Here is an 18,096-nt window from a genome sequence, read left to right as displayed (position 1 = left end):
TACACATATCTTTTGTAACCAGTAACCACAAAGCCACACTGTGGCTCCAGCGTCGCTGTTTTACATTGTCCGGTAAAAACGTGTCATAATGCAAACTGAGAAGGTGCAGTTTATAACGTGTTGAGGGGAAAGAGGAAACTCTTGTTGGTTCTCCATCAGATACTGCTGTGCTGTGAAAGTTGGTTCAGTCACACCTTTCAAGCATCAGCAAAAGTTTCTGTTGAATCCTGCTCTCATTCTCTCCACTAAAGCAAGTACGGCAACGTGTGACTTTTAAGGATGGAAGAAGAATTAAATTATTCTACTGTGGTTTTCAAAAATGGTGGCAAACCTCCAAAAGGTAAGGGACTCTCACTTTACTGAAATAAAACATGTCACTGGGATTAACTAGTTAACCTTTTTTCAAAAAGAAATCACACTGAAATTCTTAATTCCTAATTTTTAACAATTAATAACTTCATACACAATGGATTTTAAAGTTAAAGTGCCTTAGCCATGCTGAAGAAAAGGCTGTTTGTTTTCCTGTATGAGCTTGAAAAGTGCTCTGGATTGTTTCTTCTGCCGCTGCTGGAACCTCACGCTGTGCAATGACTCTTTGAACAACTGTTTATCCGATAATCGCATTTCTTACTCTGCTTCTCTTTCCGTCGTCTTTTCTCTCTTTCTTTCTTGGAAAAAAAAACGAACTAACCTGGTGTTCCTTTACATGTTCATTATATACATCTCACACGAGTCAACACAAGAGAAACATTCCTCTTAACTGGAAACAAAGTGAGAAGCAGAAGATTGTTGTGTGAAATCTGCTCTCACATTACAGCTTTTGCACAGGTAGCAGAAATTCATCAAATTACATTCTCACGCAATAAAACCTGCAAGCATTCACACAATCACCATGTTATGTCCCTTCTGGACTCGACAGTTACACATACTGTAATTTCATCGTGACACTGGGGAAAAACATCACCGTAAACTGTCTCTTATAATTTCTCAATATAGTTCATCAACCAGAGAAAAATGAAGACTCAACAATTTATTCTACAGTAAAATCTAAAGGGCCTCCAACTGCTGCACCAAGTAAGTTAAATAAATTAATTAATTTTCATTTAAGCTTAAACACTTCAAAATGTACAATATGCTTTACTTGTGGGAAAAAAAGTATAAATTCACACTTCATATATTATTTCATTATAATTTCAAGAGGATCTCTCAAAACAGTTGTTTCAAAATGCTTCACAAAGGAGAAAATTGAACCAAATTAGGCAAAATTTGCTCTTCCCAACCTGTTCGGAGCCTTTTCACATCAAACATGAATGTGAGCGATTCTGACATTTAGACTTTTGGCAGTGTTACTCCTTAAGCTGATAAAAAACTCAAATAATTATATTAATTTCCTGTACGATTATAGAAGTGACAGTGGAAAAAGTCACAGTGATCATTTCAGTCATCTAATCCCAGAAGACAAAGGGGGAAAAAAAAAATTACCATCACGATTTGAAAATGAGTTTATTCATTACAAGCAGATGGCGAACCAGCCGCACACTCTCAGCACTCTTGCCTGTTGGTGGTGTGTTTGGGAATACTTTGTGTCCTTCTGGTGACGAGCATCAGCGCTATCATCTACAGTGAGTAGATTTCAATATACGTGTACAGCCTGTTGTTGGATCATTTTCTAAAGCATATTAAAGCATTTTATATTATGAAGTTTCTGTATGGATTTTTTCAGCAGTCATTTATGTTTCAGTCATTGAACAGTTTTAATGTTGCTCACAATGATGATTTCACCTATTTCTTTTTTTTTTTTTAAAGTTTTAGTATCACCATGTACTGCAGCAGTGAGCTGAAACATTTTCAAAAGCTCCACCTGCTGCTGCGTTTAAAGGAGCTATTTGTAGGCTTTGCTATCGCCACATAGCCAGTGTTAGCATTAGCAACTGTTTACAGTCTAGAAGAAATGATGCGAATTCAGCATCAAATTTTATTCCTTTACTCACCAAGAGCTGTCTCCAGTGGTGGGAAGTAACGACAATGTTAACTGTGGTTCGGCTTCATTGTACATCACTTCTTTTCTTCTACAAAAGTTTGCATGCTAACCAGCCAGCTCTGGTCTGATCAGACTATAGCATCACTTTCTGATACTGAGTCACTGTAGCATCCAGTCTGCCCTGAGCAGGTGGCCCGGCTGTATTTATAACCACTTGTAAATGCAACAATGGCTGAAGCTCTGGTAAGTAAACAGCTGTTAATGCTGAAGTTGGAATGAAGATTGACGCTGAACTCGCAACGTTTATTCTAGATTCTTCCTCTAGGTAAACAGTTGTTAATGCTAACGCTGGCTATGTAGCATTAGCAACAAAAAAAAAAAAGTGACAAATAGTTGTGTCAAGAAAAGAAAAAAACTCCTTTCTGAGTTTGGATGTTGGGAGGAATGCTAGGAGGTCAGCAGTCGATCTAAAAATGTCAGGAGCCCTGCTTCTTTGATGACCACTTTTGCATCCACTGACTGACTGACATACGCTGTCTTTTTCTCATCCGCCCCATAGTCAGTATGTTAATGAAAGAACAGAAAGCAAACTACAAAGCAAACCTGATCAACCTCACGACAGAATATCAGCAGCTGATGATGGAGAAGAGCGTCTTAGAGAATATGACAGAGGAGCTGAGCAGAGACAGAGATGATCTCAACTGGACGCTCAGTGTCATCCTGAAATTTAACACCTTTCCAGTAAATGAATACTGCCCTGAGAAAAGTGAGTACTTTACTATGATGACACACACAATATGCCTAGCTCTTAACTCACAAATGACTTATTATGTATGGACACATTTGTTTTGACATAGGCCTACATGCAGGATTTAGCTATACAGTAAGCTCACACATTCAGTAAAGGTTTAAGTAAAGATTTGGCCTTTACTGTAAGCATCTTTGACAACAAATTCAATGATGATGATTAGAAATAAGGAAAAGATGAGATACCAAACTAATTTGTGTCATAACAAGAAAAAACAACTAAAATTAATAGTTTTCAAAATAAAAAGCTAAATATCACCACATATGAAATACAACACAGTGGTAAACACAGAGCCCACAAGAGCAAAAGTAAAAAGAGATAATACATAGCGCATTAACAGTTAGCCCAACAGGAAATGAACAGTTATTCAAAATGTTGTATTTGCAACACATTAGCCTTAGGCAGCTATAAAATTGCTAGCTTAGTCTGCATTAAACTGGTTGCAGAAAAGCTAAACATTCTGCTAAAAGCAGTCACAAAACAGCTACGATAAAAGCGTGCCCTCAGACAATCCCCCAACAAGGGCATACCATATACCATATTTAAGCAGTTAGCCGCCATCTCTGTGTAGGACTTTGTTTCTAAACAACACCACCAAGACTAAGTATAAAGTCATACTAGCCGCTCTGTGAGGCTGAATTGCTATTTATTTATGTTTATTTGTATTGGCACACATGCTTAATGAGCCTCACTAGCCTTAGCTAATTTGTAATGCCTAAATTATAAACCACAACGTTGCTTTGAGCTAAATGTTAATGTTTACCATGCTCATAAATCACATGTAATGTTGGTAGGTGTTGCCCAAGCTTATATAAAATCTGCTTGTTTATGTTTTATTGGTGTTATGCAGTACTTGTAAAGTGCACTGGTATGCTCGATCTAGAAAAAGCAGTTCTGTCATTAGGGCCTCGTGTGCTTAAAATAACAGATTGAAATTTTGTTCCATTTCTCTGCTTATTTCATGAATATAGAGTGTCAACCGTGTCAGAAAGGCTGGATTCTATTCCAGGAAAAGTGCTATCTGTTTTACACGAAAGTTCTTTGGTTGAAATGGCAAGAGAGCCAAAAGTATTGCCAAAAGACAGCAGCACATCTGGTTGTTATTGATAACCTACAAGAACAGGTGAGCTCTACCACCATAATACAAATTCACAGTTTGAATTAGTTTTTAAATTTAAATTAAACATGGGGGAAGTTGAGTGTTTTCAATGTTTTCTCAGAATCAGTGCATAGAAGTGTGAAAGAGTTCACGTTTTTAATAATCTGCCGTGGTATGATTGATAGGAATTCATCACTAATCACAGCAAGTACTACTACGACAGATTTCATGGATACTGGATCGGATTACATCAAACCTCTGATACAGACTGGCTCTGGGTTGATGGACGCAATGACACTCTGGGGTAAGAAAACCTTAGTGAGCATTTGAATTTACCCAACTCTGCTTCATGAGCATCTGGCAGGTTTCACTTGACAGCAATCATAACATGAAGTCAGTTTTGTTAGCACCGCAACAAGGCTGCCTCGCCACTAATAATGACAGAATTATCATTTGAGATGGAAGTTTTCACTCTCAAGATTTACGCCAACATGGATGAATACATGTAATCTGCTGAGGAACATTGTGTGATACAACTGAAACCTTATGATTGCTGTTTCCAATGTGGAGAGTAAACTGAACTGAGAGTCAAAAATAAATAAACAAACCTCTACATATCTTACTAGTGGAATGAATAAAAATCTTCACATGATGTCATTTGTTTTTTTCATATTCAATTCTCATTACTTTTGTATCCTCTCTTTATTTGTTCTTATTTATTATCTAGCAGAAAGGTTATCAAAGATAATGATATTCATGTTTGTGTCTGGAGGTACTGGATGAAGGATCAACTTGGTGACGATGGTCCATGTGCACTGATGATCCCTAGGAAAAACCCAACAGCCAGCTGGGACCCAGCAGACTGTGTAATGTACAACAGATTCATCTGTGAGAGTGACGTCCTGACAAGGTCCAATTAGGTAACTAGTAATATTTGTTTGCTTAGTGTATTCCTACTCTACATGTTGCCTGCAAATTACATTTCCAAAATTGTATCACCAGTTCTTAAAATGAGAAATTTCAAACATATAATCTCCACTGGAGATTAGGACTCACAGCCCAGCTAGCACTCATTTGTTGGGATGGAGGTTAGAGAATTGAATCATCTGTCAATGTAATTATCTTTGAATTAAAGCAATTAGATATCAATTACCTTTACTGGGAATATACTTTCATTATAGATATCGGACTAAATATATTGGACTTGTACGCATCCACAAACTGTTGCAGCAAACGTCTGTTTCTGTGTTCGTCGTGTTGCATGTTGTGCACTGAAAAGTGTGGAAATTTGTTTTGCACATTGCGACATTATAACAGATTTGTCATAGATAAAAAAAAATGTTGGTCTACTTGGAGAACCTTTACGCTTGTTGACATTTTGATTCCCCCAATTTTTGTATCACTGAATATAGGTTATTACTGGATATGAGCCTTATCATATTCTTACCATACAAGATGGTCGTATTGCATTTCACATGCACACTGTCCCTAGGCTACCGTGCTTCATATTAGGGTGGAAGCAGGCCGTGTGGGCAAATGATCTAAAAGTAAGAACGGAACATGCAATAAGGTAATTTCACATTCAGAAACACTGCATGCATTTAATACGTCATTTGTGTCAAATCTGTCATGAGCTGTTGACAAACTGTTGACACACGATGTTGTGGGTGAAAGAAATTGGAAGTAAGTGCTAAAGAGATTGTAATTTTTACATGGTTAGAGATAACAAATTGAAGGCAGTAGTTGTCCCCACTATGAAGTTAAGGTCAATCCGTATCAATATTCTTTCTATTTGTATAATGAATTCCTTTTTTTTTTTCTTTTTATTGTAATTCTATGGTGTCGTTTTTTCTTGTTTAAGCCAATAACAGAAATATGAAATCTGTAAATCTGAAAGAATCACACAAGTGGAGTTTAATGTGCCATTCATTTGCATATAAAGTTCAGAATTTGTTGTAATAGTTTGTCCTTATAATAAAAATACAGCAAAGTTGGCAGCTCCTTCGTAGAGGAGGTGCAGAAACTACAATTAACTCTTTACATTTCATACTCGTTTTCCACTAAAAATTCCCCATGAAGTGGTCAACACAGACAACTTACTTTTAATTGGCTGCACAAATGTCAGATTTACTTCTTTATAAGTGTCAGCTTAGAAAAGCTGCATTTGGGGCTGCACTGTATGGATGAGCTGAGAGTGCTGACTCATCAAAACAATGATTTACAGCATCAAAATAAAAGATTAATTGGCTCATTGAGCTGCACATATTTCAAGTTGTAGACAATCAACAACCTTAAAAAAAAAAAAAAAAAGCCTGCACCACCAGCAACAACCTTAATAAACCTTAACAGACCTGATTTTCTCAGTCACTTGTAAATCTGCGACAGGCTACTAAATATACAAAAGCTAATAATCAATGCTCTTCGAAAAATTTATTTGACAGATTTCAAGTGAGGTCGTTCAAGAGGCAGGAGAAGCACAACTTCTTGATGTCATCATCTTGTTACTGGTCTGAATAACTGATTAAAGTTATTGTCCAATCAGTGGAAAACACCATTTACAGGTCAAAGCAGAGAGCACAGCCTCCGAATCATCCACGTTTAGCACGTTTCACTCCGCCGCTGATTTAATGTAAAGCTAAGTTCCCCAGTCAGCCAAATACTACACTGTGGACTTCTTTTTCTTCTTTGGAGGAAGTGCCTCCTCATCTACTTTATCATCTATTAACAGTTTGTCCTTTTTACACTTTTTCCTTTTCTGCTTTACTGTTGATTCTTCCTCCGTAACTTTTTCTTTTTGGTATGAAATTGCATCCTGGACCTTCTCTGACTGGCTGGATTCTGTACAGATTCTCTCCTCATCCTCACTGTGGTGCTTGGAGGATTTCTTCTTCTTCTTCTTCTTCTTCTTCACTTTAGTGTCAGTGTGCAGCTCAGCTGTCTCCTCAGGACTCTTGCTCTGCGCTGCAGGTGAAGACACCCTTTCTTCTTCACTGGACTCTGCTTTGTTTTTCTTCTTTTTATGCTTCCTCTTTGTTTTGTCAGAATGGTCCACTTCACCATTTTCTACACACATCACATTATCCTTTGTGGAAACTGCATCAGTTATTTCCTCAGTTACACCACAGGCTTTTTTCTTCTTCTTCTTCTTTTTGGGTTTAACGTCTGTTTCAGGACTTTCAGACACTTCATTACCATTTAGCTCATTAATGCTTCCGGAGGATCTTGCTGAGGCACTTGCTGGTTGGCTCTTCTTGCCATACTTTGCCATGAACTCAGCCTCCTGCTGCTCCAGCCTGGCTAATTTGGCGCTCATGGTCAGGCCGTGTCTGGCTCCTCTACAGAACACAAGCAGCATAGAAAATTCAGTCATGTTGAAACATTTCACAGTTTCTCTGTGATTTTTACTGAAAACAAGGGTGTGAGGCATCCTGTTTCTTTCAAGTGGGATGTAGCACTCAAATTTTGTAGAATTTAATCAGCTTACTTGTGAGCCGTGCGTCCTCCACAAGCCTTCATCAGATCGGCATCAGAAAGCCTGAGGGTATCAACGAGTAGCTTCAATTTTATGGCATTATTGAAAGTTTGAAATTGAACATGAAAGTGTTTTGTAGACAATTCAAAGAGACCGAATAATAAAGTCAAACAGCAGTTAAAACCTTATTGATTATAAAGAACTTAAATACACCAATTAGAGGGTAAGAAATCAAGAATTGCTCTGGCGCTGTTGTCATGTTGACCGTGCATTAGACAGGTTCTAAGAAAACAGGCAACACTTTACTTAACCCCTCCATTAAGCAGTATGTAAACATTTTATAAATGGTTTAAAACACACATAAATGTTGTTGTAAGCAGATATAGGTGTTTATTGATTTACTGTAATTCCTCCTGTGGGCACCCATGAGTAGAGGCTAGTGTATAAACACTTGAATTAATAACATATGAATAATGAATATCTATTAAGAAACATCTGTAATGGTACAAAATAGAAGTTATAATTGACAAATATTGTAATAACCATTTAAAAATGACCTTATATCTACTTATAAGTGAGTTAAACTGTCTTTTAAACTGTTTATTATAAGGGCTTAAAGTAAAGTGTTCCCAAAAATCTAGTCTGTTTGAGGTGAAGGTCTTACTTGGTGGTGCTGGAGAGATCCAGCCTCTGGTCCTCTTCCTCCTCGTCTGAGCTACTGCTGTCATCTGAGTTGGAAGACTTCGGCTCTGGCTGCTCCTGACCAGACATCAGTGTGGCTGACTGAAAGAGAAGCACGCCAACAAAAGCAAACACTATCAGGGACATTTCAGACCACAATCAGTCACATCTGAAAATACTGGAATGCTTCCTGCTGTGGCGCTGAAACTCAAACAAAACAACATCCTTAAGCATCACATCCAGCATGTTTGTAAAGGTTTATTTGAACTATAAAGTTCTGACCATTAAATTCAAAGTCTACCAGATGAATGTATATGTTTGCCATTGTTCCTTAGTTTGTGAATTAAGCTGCGCTACAAATACATTCTCCACCAGTGGGAAAAACTGGAATAAGATTTGTACCGACTCCTCTCCACTTCATAAATCTGTAACCTCTCAGAGTAACACTTATTTAAAACTCTGCCCAGTAAATGCAGGTTTTGGAAGTTTACAAGCTTTGGTTTGCAAACCAAACAAGGAGAAATATGATCACTGCCACACTGTGGCAGGACGCCCGTCTGTTTCACACTGTGTGTCAACATAAGTGATGAGACCTCACACACAGTTTAGGCCCTAAGGAGAGCAGACTGACACAAAGTTACACATGTAAAGGTATAAATGTCTTTTAGGTCAGTTATATGTAGTGCCAGAAATAGGACTAGAACTCATTGAGCATTTCCTTAGTAAATGAGAAATGCACAGATTACCTTGACAAAGCATCCATAAAGTTTGGCTTTAGCCAGCGAGGCCTTCCGTGGCTTCTTATTGGAGATCGTGCCATCTTCTTCATCTTCCTCCACCGACTTCTTCAACTTAATACCGCCCTGGATGAAAACCACAAAACACTTGACTCTCTGTTTAAGACTAAACCAGCTGATTCTCCTCTTTGACAAGAGAGGAGGAACTAATCAGTGTAATCAGTGATTTTGTGGGGAAACTTCTTTAGTTCAAAGACACCACAAAGTGACTTCAATGGTAACTTTAGTTCAGAGTTTAAACACATCTTTCATTAACTCTTCAAAGTTGTTTCTCTGACACATCGGCACTGACTCAACAAAGTGGCTCAATACAGCTACATTCACAAATGGAGGAGGTGGTTAACTTAGCTAATGTTTGACCAATAAATGAGCTGATTATATCAAGTTATTTCCTCATTCTGAAACAAGTCACCCTGTTAGCATAAAATAAAATAAACACAACACACACAAAACCTTTCAAACGTGGCGAGACTGCATCACTACCCTTTAGATAAAAATGTCTAGTCCACCAGTTGTGTTGTGTGAGAGTGCAGGTGATTGTGTGTTCAGACATGTGAAGGTAAGACCTACTTGATCAGACTCCACCTGCAGACTGGAAGAGGCCTTATTGAAGACGTGATCCCACCAGTGGAAGGTGAACTGCTCTCCTTCCTTATGGCCAACCTGGAGAGGAGCAACATGTGAATCTACAAACAACAACTCTCTAGTTCTGACCAAACCAGAGACAGATGTGGTTAATAATGAAAAAAGAAACCCAAAAAAAGATCTTCATGTATCATTGCACACTCACCCCTCCTTTGTCACATTTCACTTTGACCTTGATAGCTTCTGATATGCCATTCTCCGCTCGTCCCAGTCCTTTACCTGAGGACAGAGTGGACTGAGTAAGAAACCTGAGGCTGCCACATTGTGGTGGTGTTGGTTGGATTGTTGCACAAAACAGACCAATATTATCTTACCATGTTCCCAGCCGTGACGCAGGAGTTGCTGCTCTGCAAACTTCAAGCCACGACTTTTCTCCTGTACAACTTCTGCCATCTGTGGACAGTTAGTGGAATATTAGGCACAACCACTGAATACTGAAAAATTCAAAATGAATTATTTACTTATTTAAAATTGTTATTTCTATTGTAAAACATGCGACGATATCTGTTGATATATGTTTTACTGGTAAAAACAGCAGCTGGTGAAGTATGATACACATTAACATCTCACTATGTGCTTGAACACTATTTCCTACGAGAGGTTGAAGCTAAACCCCAGGGATCCCAAGATGATAAACGGAGAGGAAAACAGAATAAACAAATGTCTGCAGCACAAAATTATGTTTGTTTTTGAGTCCTCGCACATTATTGTATCTTTTTCCGTGTTAATTGCTTAATCATTTTACCACTTCAGGCCTTTGAACATTTTTCAAAAGACATCAGTGTGAGATGGAGAAATGACTTTTTATAACATGAACATACAGATTGATTTACCGTACAAACATTTTAGACAACTTCATAAAATTGAGAGAGAAAAACACAAAAGCAGCAAAGTCAAAGTGGGACTTAAAAAAATCCTCTGAGCAAATAAGATGTCTTTAAGTCAGATGCTGTAAATCCTCTAACTGAGAACTTCTGCATATTGTTTTAATATAATTAAGTTTCAGCCTTTGATTGGTCTAAAACCATTGCACAGGGCTGTAGCTTCCCTGTATCTGTTAGAAACTAGCTGAACCTCTCACTGTCTGGTAAACAAGCTGTTTCACATTTTCACCATGAAACCTCTGATATTGAAAATTGTTCCAGGTCAAGCGAACGTTACATGATAGATCTTGTATCTTCACAAACTGTTATCAGATTTGGTGTAGAAAAAAAAAATACACATGAAACAATTAGACGATTAATCTCCCAGCTGATCAACGCACATTGATCAATTGATTTATTGACATTGATTGATATTTGAAGAAGCAGAGGTTGTGTTTACTTCTTTTCACTTAAAAAAAACAAACAAAACAACAACAAAAAAAATTTGCCAAATTTTTTTTGCTTACAACTGCACGTGGGAAGTGATAACTTATATTTATCCTGCTGCTCAGTGTTTAATAAAACTGAAGATGTCATTTTATAATGATCTGAACAATCAGAACATTAAAAATAAAGCCCCTGCTCTGTTTAATCTCTGATGTACAGTCAGGTCAAAGATTTATTAACAGCCTTTATTTCCATTAAAACTGTAAAGTTAAATGCGTCAGGCAAATTTTTACTTGTCGTGCATAAACCATATTTTGCTTTTATAATTTCTGCGCTGTACTTAGTCTCTATTTTATGTCTATCCTATCTCTGCGCCATATTTGATCTTTTCTTATGACAGTAAAGCACTTAAGCGCAAACTTATCATAAGATGTAAATAACACACGTCATTATTAATCTTTGATGTTGACAGGTAGCATTTAGCTGCTTACCATTAAAAGCCAAAACTGGAACCACTCACACAACTCGCCTGCATTATTTTTATATTGCCTTTCGTCAGCTAAGGTTTTATAACACCATGCTCACACAATAGAAACATAACGACACATACCTCTTGATGTCTTCTTGCATTAAAACGTCTTTACTAAAAACGTGAGACTGGGAAAATACAAATTTAAACGCAGCGACAGTCGCTAGCCATGTGGTTTCAACACAGGGTAGACATGACACCGGAAAGACGTCACTGCAGATGCTTTCTTCTTCTCTGTATATATTTCTGCAGTAGAACAGGGGCATAGACATATAGAGCAGAGGACTGTTTCTCCTCTTAGAAGATGATAGTAAATCATATTAACATCGCCTTAGACGCTTTTGTACACAGACGTAAACATTTACTTTTTTTGTTATAAAAATTCTCCTGACTAAACTGACCACTAGACACACAACGTTTTATACACTGAACAATCAACTGATTATTAAAGAAAATACAAAACCAACATATTGATTATGAAAATAATTGCTGGTTGGTTATAGTTCTTCTGTAATGCAGTGCGACCTTGCTCCAGGTTTTCTGTGTGTTGGAAAAAAATTAAAGCAATTTGATAAAAGACCATTTTACAACAAATGAGCTCAATTTAAACTAAAACAATCAACGCTAAAGATTTTGACACAGGGTCTCTCTACAAGATCAGGGTCACAAGGCAGAGGATCACAGTTGATATTCTACTTCAAATGGTTCAAAAAAATTTGCGATTAATCAAATTATGTAGACCCAAATGATACTGCATAAACATGGGGACTTTGGAGCCCCTGGGCTACGACATAAAACGAGAAAACAACCTCAGAAGAAGAGGAAGAGAAAAGGATCAGTTCACATTTGCTGCACTGATTTATTAAAGGCTCTCAGTTATGCCTGACAAAATGTCTTCTTCTGTTTGAAATGAAAACTGCTGCTATGTTCACAAATATCCACTTTCTTTCAACTCTTTCAACTTTCTTTCAACTCTGTAACATCATTTCTCCATTTTGTTTTCTTTTAAGTAGCTTTGAGGTTGGAAAAACAAACCTTATCTTATTCCAACCGATCTCTCAGTATCACATAGACTATATATTCTTTATCAGCTTGTTTCAGCTCTTCATTGAAGCTGAATGATGTTCACAGTAATCAAGACTCATGACTTCATGTTTTTATGTCATTACCATTCCATCACATGGAAATACTCCAGCCATGTTAAATATATATTTCACCCTGACATGCCTGATGTCTTTGAAAATGCTTGGATCTCGGCTAGAAATTAAAATAAAGTTCAGCAAGTTTGAACAACGTTTTTGCTTCAAGTTGTTAACGACTGTCCCAGAGGTGAATCAGAGTATCCGTAATACACAAGCATGCCAGTAGATGGCAGTATTTCACACAAAGTCTAAAAAGCATCATAATCTATACATGTTATTTTCTAAGAAACACCGCAGGTGCAAACATGTCATGTTCTTTATATCAAATATATGTGTTCCCTAAAACATATTGAATATACTCCATGCAATAACAATTATTAGTGGGAGTTTTGCTGGGTAAGATCTGCATGCAGAAGCTAAACTCATCTAATAGCTGCACTCCACTCTGATCACAACATACTGTATCTGATAGATGCATTATTCAGCTAATGGCTTGCAGGATTTAGGAGCTCCCTTTATGAGATTCCTGGTCAGAAGCCAAGTCACTACCTCAGTTATTCTCATACTTGGCTGAAATCAATTTCAAGCTCTCTTCTTCCCAAACAAAAACAGGCATTATACATTACATCATTATTCATTTAATATCACATCTTCCCTTTAAACATCTCATAGAATAAAGACTTAAAGTAGATTATTGTTTTCAACATCATTTCATTTTATTTATTAACCAAACATTTCAGTTTTTGTCATATTTTTTCCATAAGTCTGAAACCAGTAGAGCCAGACTCTTGTTGCAAATGCTAACAGCAAGAAAGGTTTTGAAATGTTAGGAGTGATATTTCTGATAGTTAAACCTAGGCTTGTGCTCTTTCAGTATCTTTTATGGCATTTCTATAAAAGTTAAAATGACACTAACGTGATGGCACCCTCTCTCTGTGTGCGCTCACCATGGGACGGCTCTTCAGCTCCCTATATGTCGCCCACAGGAAACTATTTTATTTCCCTTTCCCTCTGCTCTCGGTTTCCGTTCAGTGAGGATGTTTGCTCCATCAGGCCTCCATCCATGAGTTGTTTATCTGTGTCAACACTCAGCAGGGGGAGGAGGACACCCGTCCTGGACAGGCTGGTTATCATGGCTGACCTACTGTTTGAGCAGAAGCCCATACTGCTGGCTGCAAAGGCTGACTGACAATTATCCCAGACAGAGGGAGAAAAAGAACTGTATGGCCCAAAAGTATGTGGACACTCCTGATAAGGATAGGTACATAAATCTATCTATCTATCTATCTATCTATCTATCTATCTATCTATCTATCTATCTATCTATCTATCTATATAGAGATGAAAGGAACCTTATTTTTCCACCTGCAATAGTCAGACAAATGTTCTTCTGTTTTCCATCAGGTATTATCCCACTGGACCTTTTATCCCCTTAACAATCCTCAACACACAAACACACACATGCACACGCACTTTGACATCAAGGTCTGCTGAAGACAAAAACAATACTCCCAATTTCCCCCCAGACTTCCCAAAACCTCCTCTCTGCTCCATCCCTCCTTTTTTTCTCTCTCTCTCTCTCCTCCCTCCCTCCACCAGTCCCCGTGCTGTCACAGTTTTTCCAGTTTCTTTGGATCCACTTCAGGACCCTCCCCCGTTGGATGCGACTGGTCTCTCTCTGCCTCTTTACACTCTTCTAAATGTTTACACCGATTCAAGGTTTTTCTAAGTGTGCGAGCCCTTAAAACAAAAAGCCTTTTTCTTCTCAATTTCGTCCATGGAAGTTGGTGTGTAACAACGTTATCAGCGCGACAGTTCACCCGGGAGTTCTTGGCCGGCAAGGTTAGTAAAATGTTGTCAGTGAATTTTTTAAAAACAGAACAATAGGTTTTATGTTTTTTCTGAAAGCTGAAGATTTTTATTTATTTTTTTATTACAATTATGAGGACACGTGATCAGTGACCAGATCGACAGATACATTTTGATGTGTACCCTAAGCTTTCACGTACTGTATGGGAATGTGCTGTTATGGAAAATAACAGTAGTGCAGCATGTACCACGGTCCCTAAAATGGTGAACGATGAGGACCAATTGCCTATTGACTATATAGGGTCTTAAAGTGCAACTGTAGTCTTCTTGTCATCTACTTTTATCACATTTGTTTTCATTTGCTAAGGACTTCATTTGCGAAATATGCAAACTATTGCGCAATCTCTAAACATCCCCAAAAAAGGTAAAGGCTCGAAAAGAAGACATCAGTTCTTTCACACAAGTCATTTTTTAAAGATGGTAACTTGCACATGTAGTTGTGAGCAGTGGTTGTGTACTATTACTTACAGTATATGAGTTCAGATCCTATACTGAAGTAAAAGTAGGCTATAGTAAAGTAAAATATATTCCATCACAAGTAAAGTCCCATATTCAAAACTTTATTTAAACACAGGGGTGGAAAGCAACTGTGCTTATGTACAACCTGAGGTACTTGCACTTTACTTGACTATTTCTATTTTTATGCGACTTTACCCTGCAATTCAGAATATAGGAAATAAGTGAAATGTTATACATTAAATTGACCAGCTACAACAATAAAATGCTACTGTCATATTAATGCATCTGTAAGAGTAATCCAATAATTTAATCTATTTTAATATAACATTCACGGGGCCATTTTTCATTTACTAACAATGTTTATAAACTTTTACTTGAGGCACATTTACTTGTGATAGTGTGTTTATATTTCAGTATTTCTACTTTTATTTAAGTGAAATGTAAGTTCATGGGATGTCTGGTCCATGACATTATAGCATATTTTAGTTGACAAAATTACGTTTTGTATTTAAAATCTTCATTTGCAATGTTAACAGCAACTTTAGCTGTCAAATAAATAGAGAGGGGTGGAAATATTGAAGAGGATAAAATAGAAATAATCAAGTGAAGTACAAGAACTTCAAAATGAAGTTCAGCACTTGCTTAAATGTGCTAAGTGACATTAAACCAGTGGTAGTGAATAAAACCATATCAACAAGTGAACAGACTATTATTAGGCGGCATAAAAAAAACACAACATCTAGCTCTTATCAGTGAGTGAATTAAACCACATGTTGAAGTGATGACCTGGCATTGTGTTGCCACTTTATGCACTTGCTGTATTTTTCCTGCCTGTTTTTTTGGCATCTGTGGCTCTTGCTTTGAAAACTTCTCCAGCCACTATCAAGACAAGCTGTGCTCCTCTGGCACGCTGATTCATTTCAGAGGAAGTTGCTGGGAGTAGGTCTGCTAATGTTTCCTCAGTACTCTGCCTCCTCCTTCTCCTCGTCTTCTGCCTCTCATGTGTTTGATTTTCATTAAGTCGTTTCGGTCTTAATCCAAGCACTGGATCCAGCTCTTGGTCTGTGTTTTGGGTCACAGATGAGCTGTGAGTCAAGCCAGTGAAACGTGGCGGCGATGTTGCTATACCTCATACAACTGAGTGACATCCTGAGTGCGATGCTGTGACTCAATTTTCATGTCAATTGTCAATGAAGTTTATCAAAAGAAGCAGATGGAGGTGGAGTGTTTTTTCCTCTGCAGATGTGCGAGGCCGCTGTGGGTTGTTAATGCCTTTGGGCTGGTTTTGTTTACATATGCAGGAGTAGAGTGTCTCTGATTCATCCAGTGATTAAAGGGGATGCGATAAAGGTGCTTTTGTGCGCTCGTTTTGACTAACTAACCCTCATTTTGACTGTGATGGATTGTTTTCTTGAGACGGTGCAGGCCGTGATGCTCCAGATGTTAGGAAGCAGAAAAGATCTGCGGAGTGTTTCTACACTGAGATTTTAGAAACCAACCAGCAGCACCAAATTAAAGACAAACTACTTTACTTAACTAGGTTGTTCATGCCCCTTTTTGACACAGCTATGAAATGATAATGATAAACTGCTGTACATGGAATTACACTGTTTTGGAAAAAACAAACTCCTCATTTCTTTTCCTCGGTGCAGCTGTAAAATCACCCTTTAAATGGAGCATTTTACACGTATGTATTTGTTGTGACCGTGACTTATGAATGAAACACATAAACACATAAAAACATCTGTGTGGAAGACAACATATGATTAACTGTCCGGGTAAATCTCAGCCACCTGGTCTGGACTCAGGACATCACATCTGCTCTGGCAACCAAAAAAAATCCCCAGGAAGTCTCTCTGACTGCAGACTGAACTTTCCTTTGTCCTTTTCCAAGTATTCCTAAAGCACCGTGCCATTTTTATATGTGCCATTATTTACATAATATTGTTTTAATGAGCTGAATTCTGTATGTGAAAAGTAACACAACTGTGCCTCCACAAAGAACACCATCTTAGTTTTCCTCATATGAGATCCTCATTAGTGGAAAAATATCATCTCCTCCTTGAAAATGCGCCTGCCCTCCTCCAGACTGTTTCAGCTATCACTGGTATAATGGTGACCCATTTTTTATTTTTTTTTTGTCTGGTCAAGCAACAAGATCGTCTCTTGTCTGACAGCTGGAGATCTGGCTGACTTACCATCTGTTTGTCCAGGAGAGGATTCAGGCTCAGGCGAGCAATTGGATATGTTTTGGTTGGAGATGAAACTGGCCAGAGACACAAAGAGATGAGGTAGAAATAGAAAAAAAAAGGAAACTTGGGTAAGATTCATTAGTGTTAATTTGATCCCCCAGTGCCTGGAGTTGTGTAAAATTTATAGTTATACCACACAGGGCACCGAGGGTGTCTGCACATTGTCTTTTGAAAGCCACAGCGATTCTTGACATGTTTATACCCAATGGCCACAAACCACTTGTGTGTTGTTGAAGTGAGGTCACAGCCTGACGTCTCTGTATCATCTGTATAAGCACTGACTTTGTGCTATAGAATTACCTGTGTGGTTTAAAATGGTAGCCAGACTGGCAGTGTGGCTGTATGGATTGGTCTTTCCATCCTCCACCTCTGTCCAGACTGAAATGTCAGTACACCTATTAATGAATTTCCTAGAAATGTTGTACAGACAGAGGATGAATCCTAATGACTTTGATGGTTCCCTGACTTCTCCTCCAGCACCGCCATGAGGTTCACATTTGAGCTTTTGGGTGAAATGTCTCAACAACTACTGGATGGGTTGCTGTGAACTTTGGTACAGACATTCATGCTCTCCTCAGGATGAACCGAGTGTGGTTCACTTTTCATCTCGCACCGTCATCAGTTCATAGTTTTAATGTGTCCAATACTTTGGTTTATATTTACCAAATATCTGCAAAGCTAATGACATTCAGTTGCACTTTGTGTCTAGCGCTTCTTAGTAAATGTTAGCATGCTAACAAGCTATGTTAAGATGGCGACCATGGTATACATTATACCCATTTCAGGTCAGGTTAGCAGCATCAGCAGGTTAGCATTGTCATGGCATGGTGTTGTTGGCGTTTATCTCAAAGCACTGCTTTATCACAGCCTCACACGGACACTGCCATATTTGTTTGTTTCATTTTCTTTTAGTTATCTTGACTCTCGGCCTCAAATATTCATTGTTGCTCTGTTTCCGGCACTTGGCTCTCTTTTTTTCTTAGGTTGTCTAATGAATGAGGTTTTCAGACTTATTCATTTTATTTACATAGTGATAAGATAGCATGAACCAG

The 18,096-nt window shown here is 38.0% G+C and overlaps 3 protein-coding genes across 5 annotated transcripts in view; 2 read left to right on the top strand and 1 right to left on the bottom strand.

The window, feature by feature from the left end:
- Nucleotides 1-139: 139 nt before the first annotated feature.
- On the top strand, nucleotides 140-6,198 carry LOC111222641 (C-type lectin domain family 4 member A-like). Of its 3 annotated transcripts, none has more exons than XM_022746437.1 (7): nucleotides 140-340; nucleotides 997-1,074; nucleotides 1,521-1,622; nucleotides 2,541-2,747; nucleotides 3,761-3,912; nucleotides 4,074-4,192; nucleotides 4,661-6,198. In XM_022746437.1, exons 1-7 carry the CDS (start codon nucleotides 280-282, stop codon nucleotides 4,806-4,808), a joined length of 867 nt encoding a protein of 288 aa, XP_022602158.1. In that variant the 5' UTR covers nucleotides 140-279; the 3' UTR covers nucleotides 4,809-6,198. The 3 variants fall into 3 exon arrangements, with proteins under 3 accessions (XP_022602158.1, XP_022602159.1, XP_022602157.1); XM_022746438.1 differs by having other exon boundaries at nucleotides 1,518-1,622; nucleotides 4,674-6,198; XM_022746436.1 differs by having other exon boundaries at nucleotides 1,518-1,622.
- On the bottom strand, nucleotides 4,684-11,521 carry gpatch4 (G-patch domain containing 4). Its single transcript, XM_022746435.1, has 8 exons — nucleotides 11,404-11,521; nucleotides 9,798-9,876; nucleotides 9,629-9,702; nucleotides 9,409-9,501; nucleotides 8,788-8,904; nucleotides 8,025-8,143; nucleotides 7,373-7,423; nucleotides 4,684-7,223 (listed from the first exon to the last, which is right to left on the bottom strand). The coding sequence occupies exons 2-8, from the start codon at nucleotides 9,874-9,876 to the stop codon at nucleotides 6,548-6,550; spliced, it is 1,209 nt and encodes a 402-aa protein (XP_022602156.1). The 5' UTR covers nucleotides 11,404-11,521; the 3' UTR covers nucleotides 4,684-6,547.
- A 2,605-nt stretch (nucleotides 11,522-14,126) lies between these two features.
- LOC111222568 (platelet endothelial aggregation receptor 1-like) overlaps nucleotides 14,127-18,096 on the top strand; it is a 47,684-nt gene continuing 43,714 nt past the window's right edge. The window contains exon 1 of the mRNA XM_022746348.1: nucleotides 14,127-14,306. The gene's annotated coding sequence lies outside the window, so the exon portion shown is untranslated. The remainder of the gene's footprint in view (nucleotides 14,307-18,096) is intronic.

This window comes from Seriola dumerili, unplaced genomic scaffold, assembly GCF_002260705.1.
Source record: "Seriola dumerili isolate Sdu_G_001 unplaced genomic scaffold, Sdu_1.0 BDQW01000104.1, whole genome shotgun sequence".
In the NCBI taxonomy this organism is placed as follows: domain Eukaryota; kingdom Metazoa; phylum Chordata; class Actinopteri; order Carangiformes; family Carangidae; genus Seriola; species Seriola dumerili.
The sequence above is the reverse complement of the archived record's forward strand: the minus strand, read 5'-3'. Positions and strand labels throughout refer to the sequence as shown.

What these genes read in the sequence shown, in the direction of transcription:
- LOC111222641 (XM_022746436.1), top strand. Translation starts at nt 280, where the DNA reads ATGGAAGAAGAATTAAATTATTCTACTGTGGTTTTCAAAAATGGTGGC. An exon ending in TGAATACTGCCCTGAGAAAA is followed by an intron (nt 2,748 to 3,760) that starts GTGAGTACTTTA and finishes TCATGAATATAG; the next exon opens with AGTGTCAACCGTGTCAGAAA. An exon ending in TTGATAACCTACAAGAACAG is followed by an intron (nt 3,913 to 4,073) that starts GTGAGCTCTACC and finishes TATGATTGATAG; the next exon opens with GAATTCATCACTAATCACAG.
- gpatch4 (XM_022746435.1), bottom strand. Translation starts at nt 9,876, where the DNA reads ATGGCAGAAGTTGTACAGGAGAAAAGTCGTGGCTTGAAGTTTGCAGAG. An exon ending in GATCTCTCCAGCACCACCAA is followed by an intron (nt 7,424 to 8,024) that starts GTAAGACCTTCA and finishes TGATACCCTCAG; the next exon opens with GCTTTCTGATGCCGATCTGA. An exon ending in GGAGGACGCACGGCTCACAA is followed by an intron (nt 7,224 to 7,372) that starts GTAAGCTGATTA and finishes TGTGTTCTGTAG; the next exon opens with AGGAGCCAGACACGGCCTGA.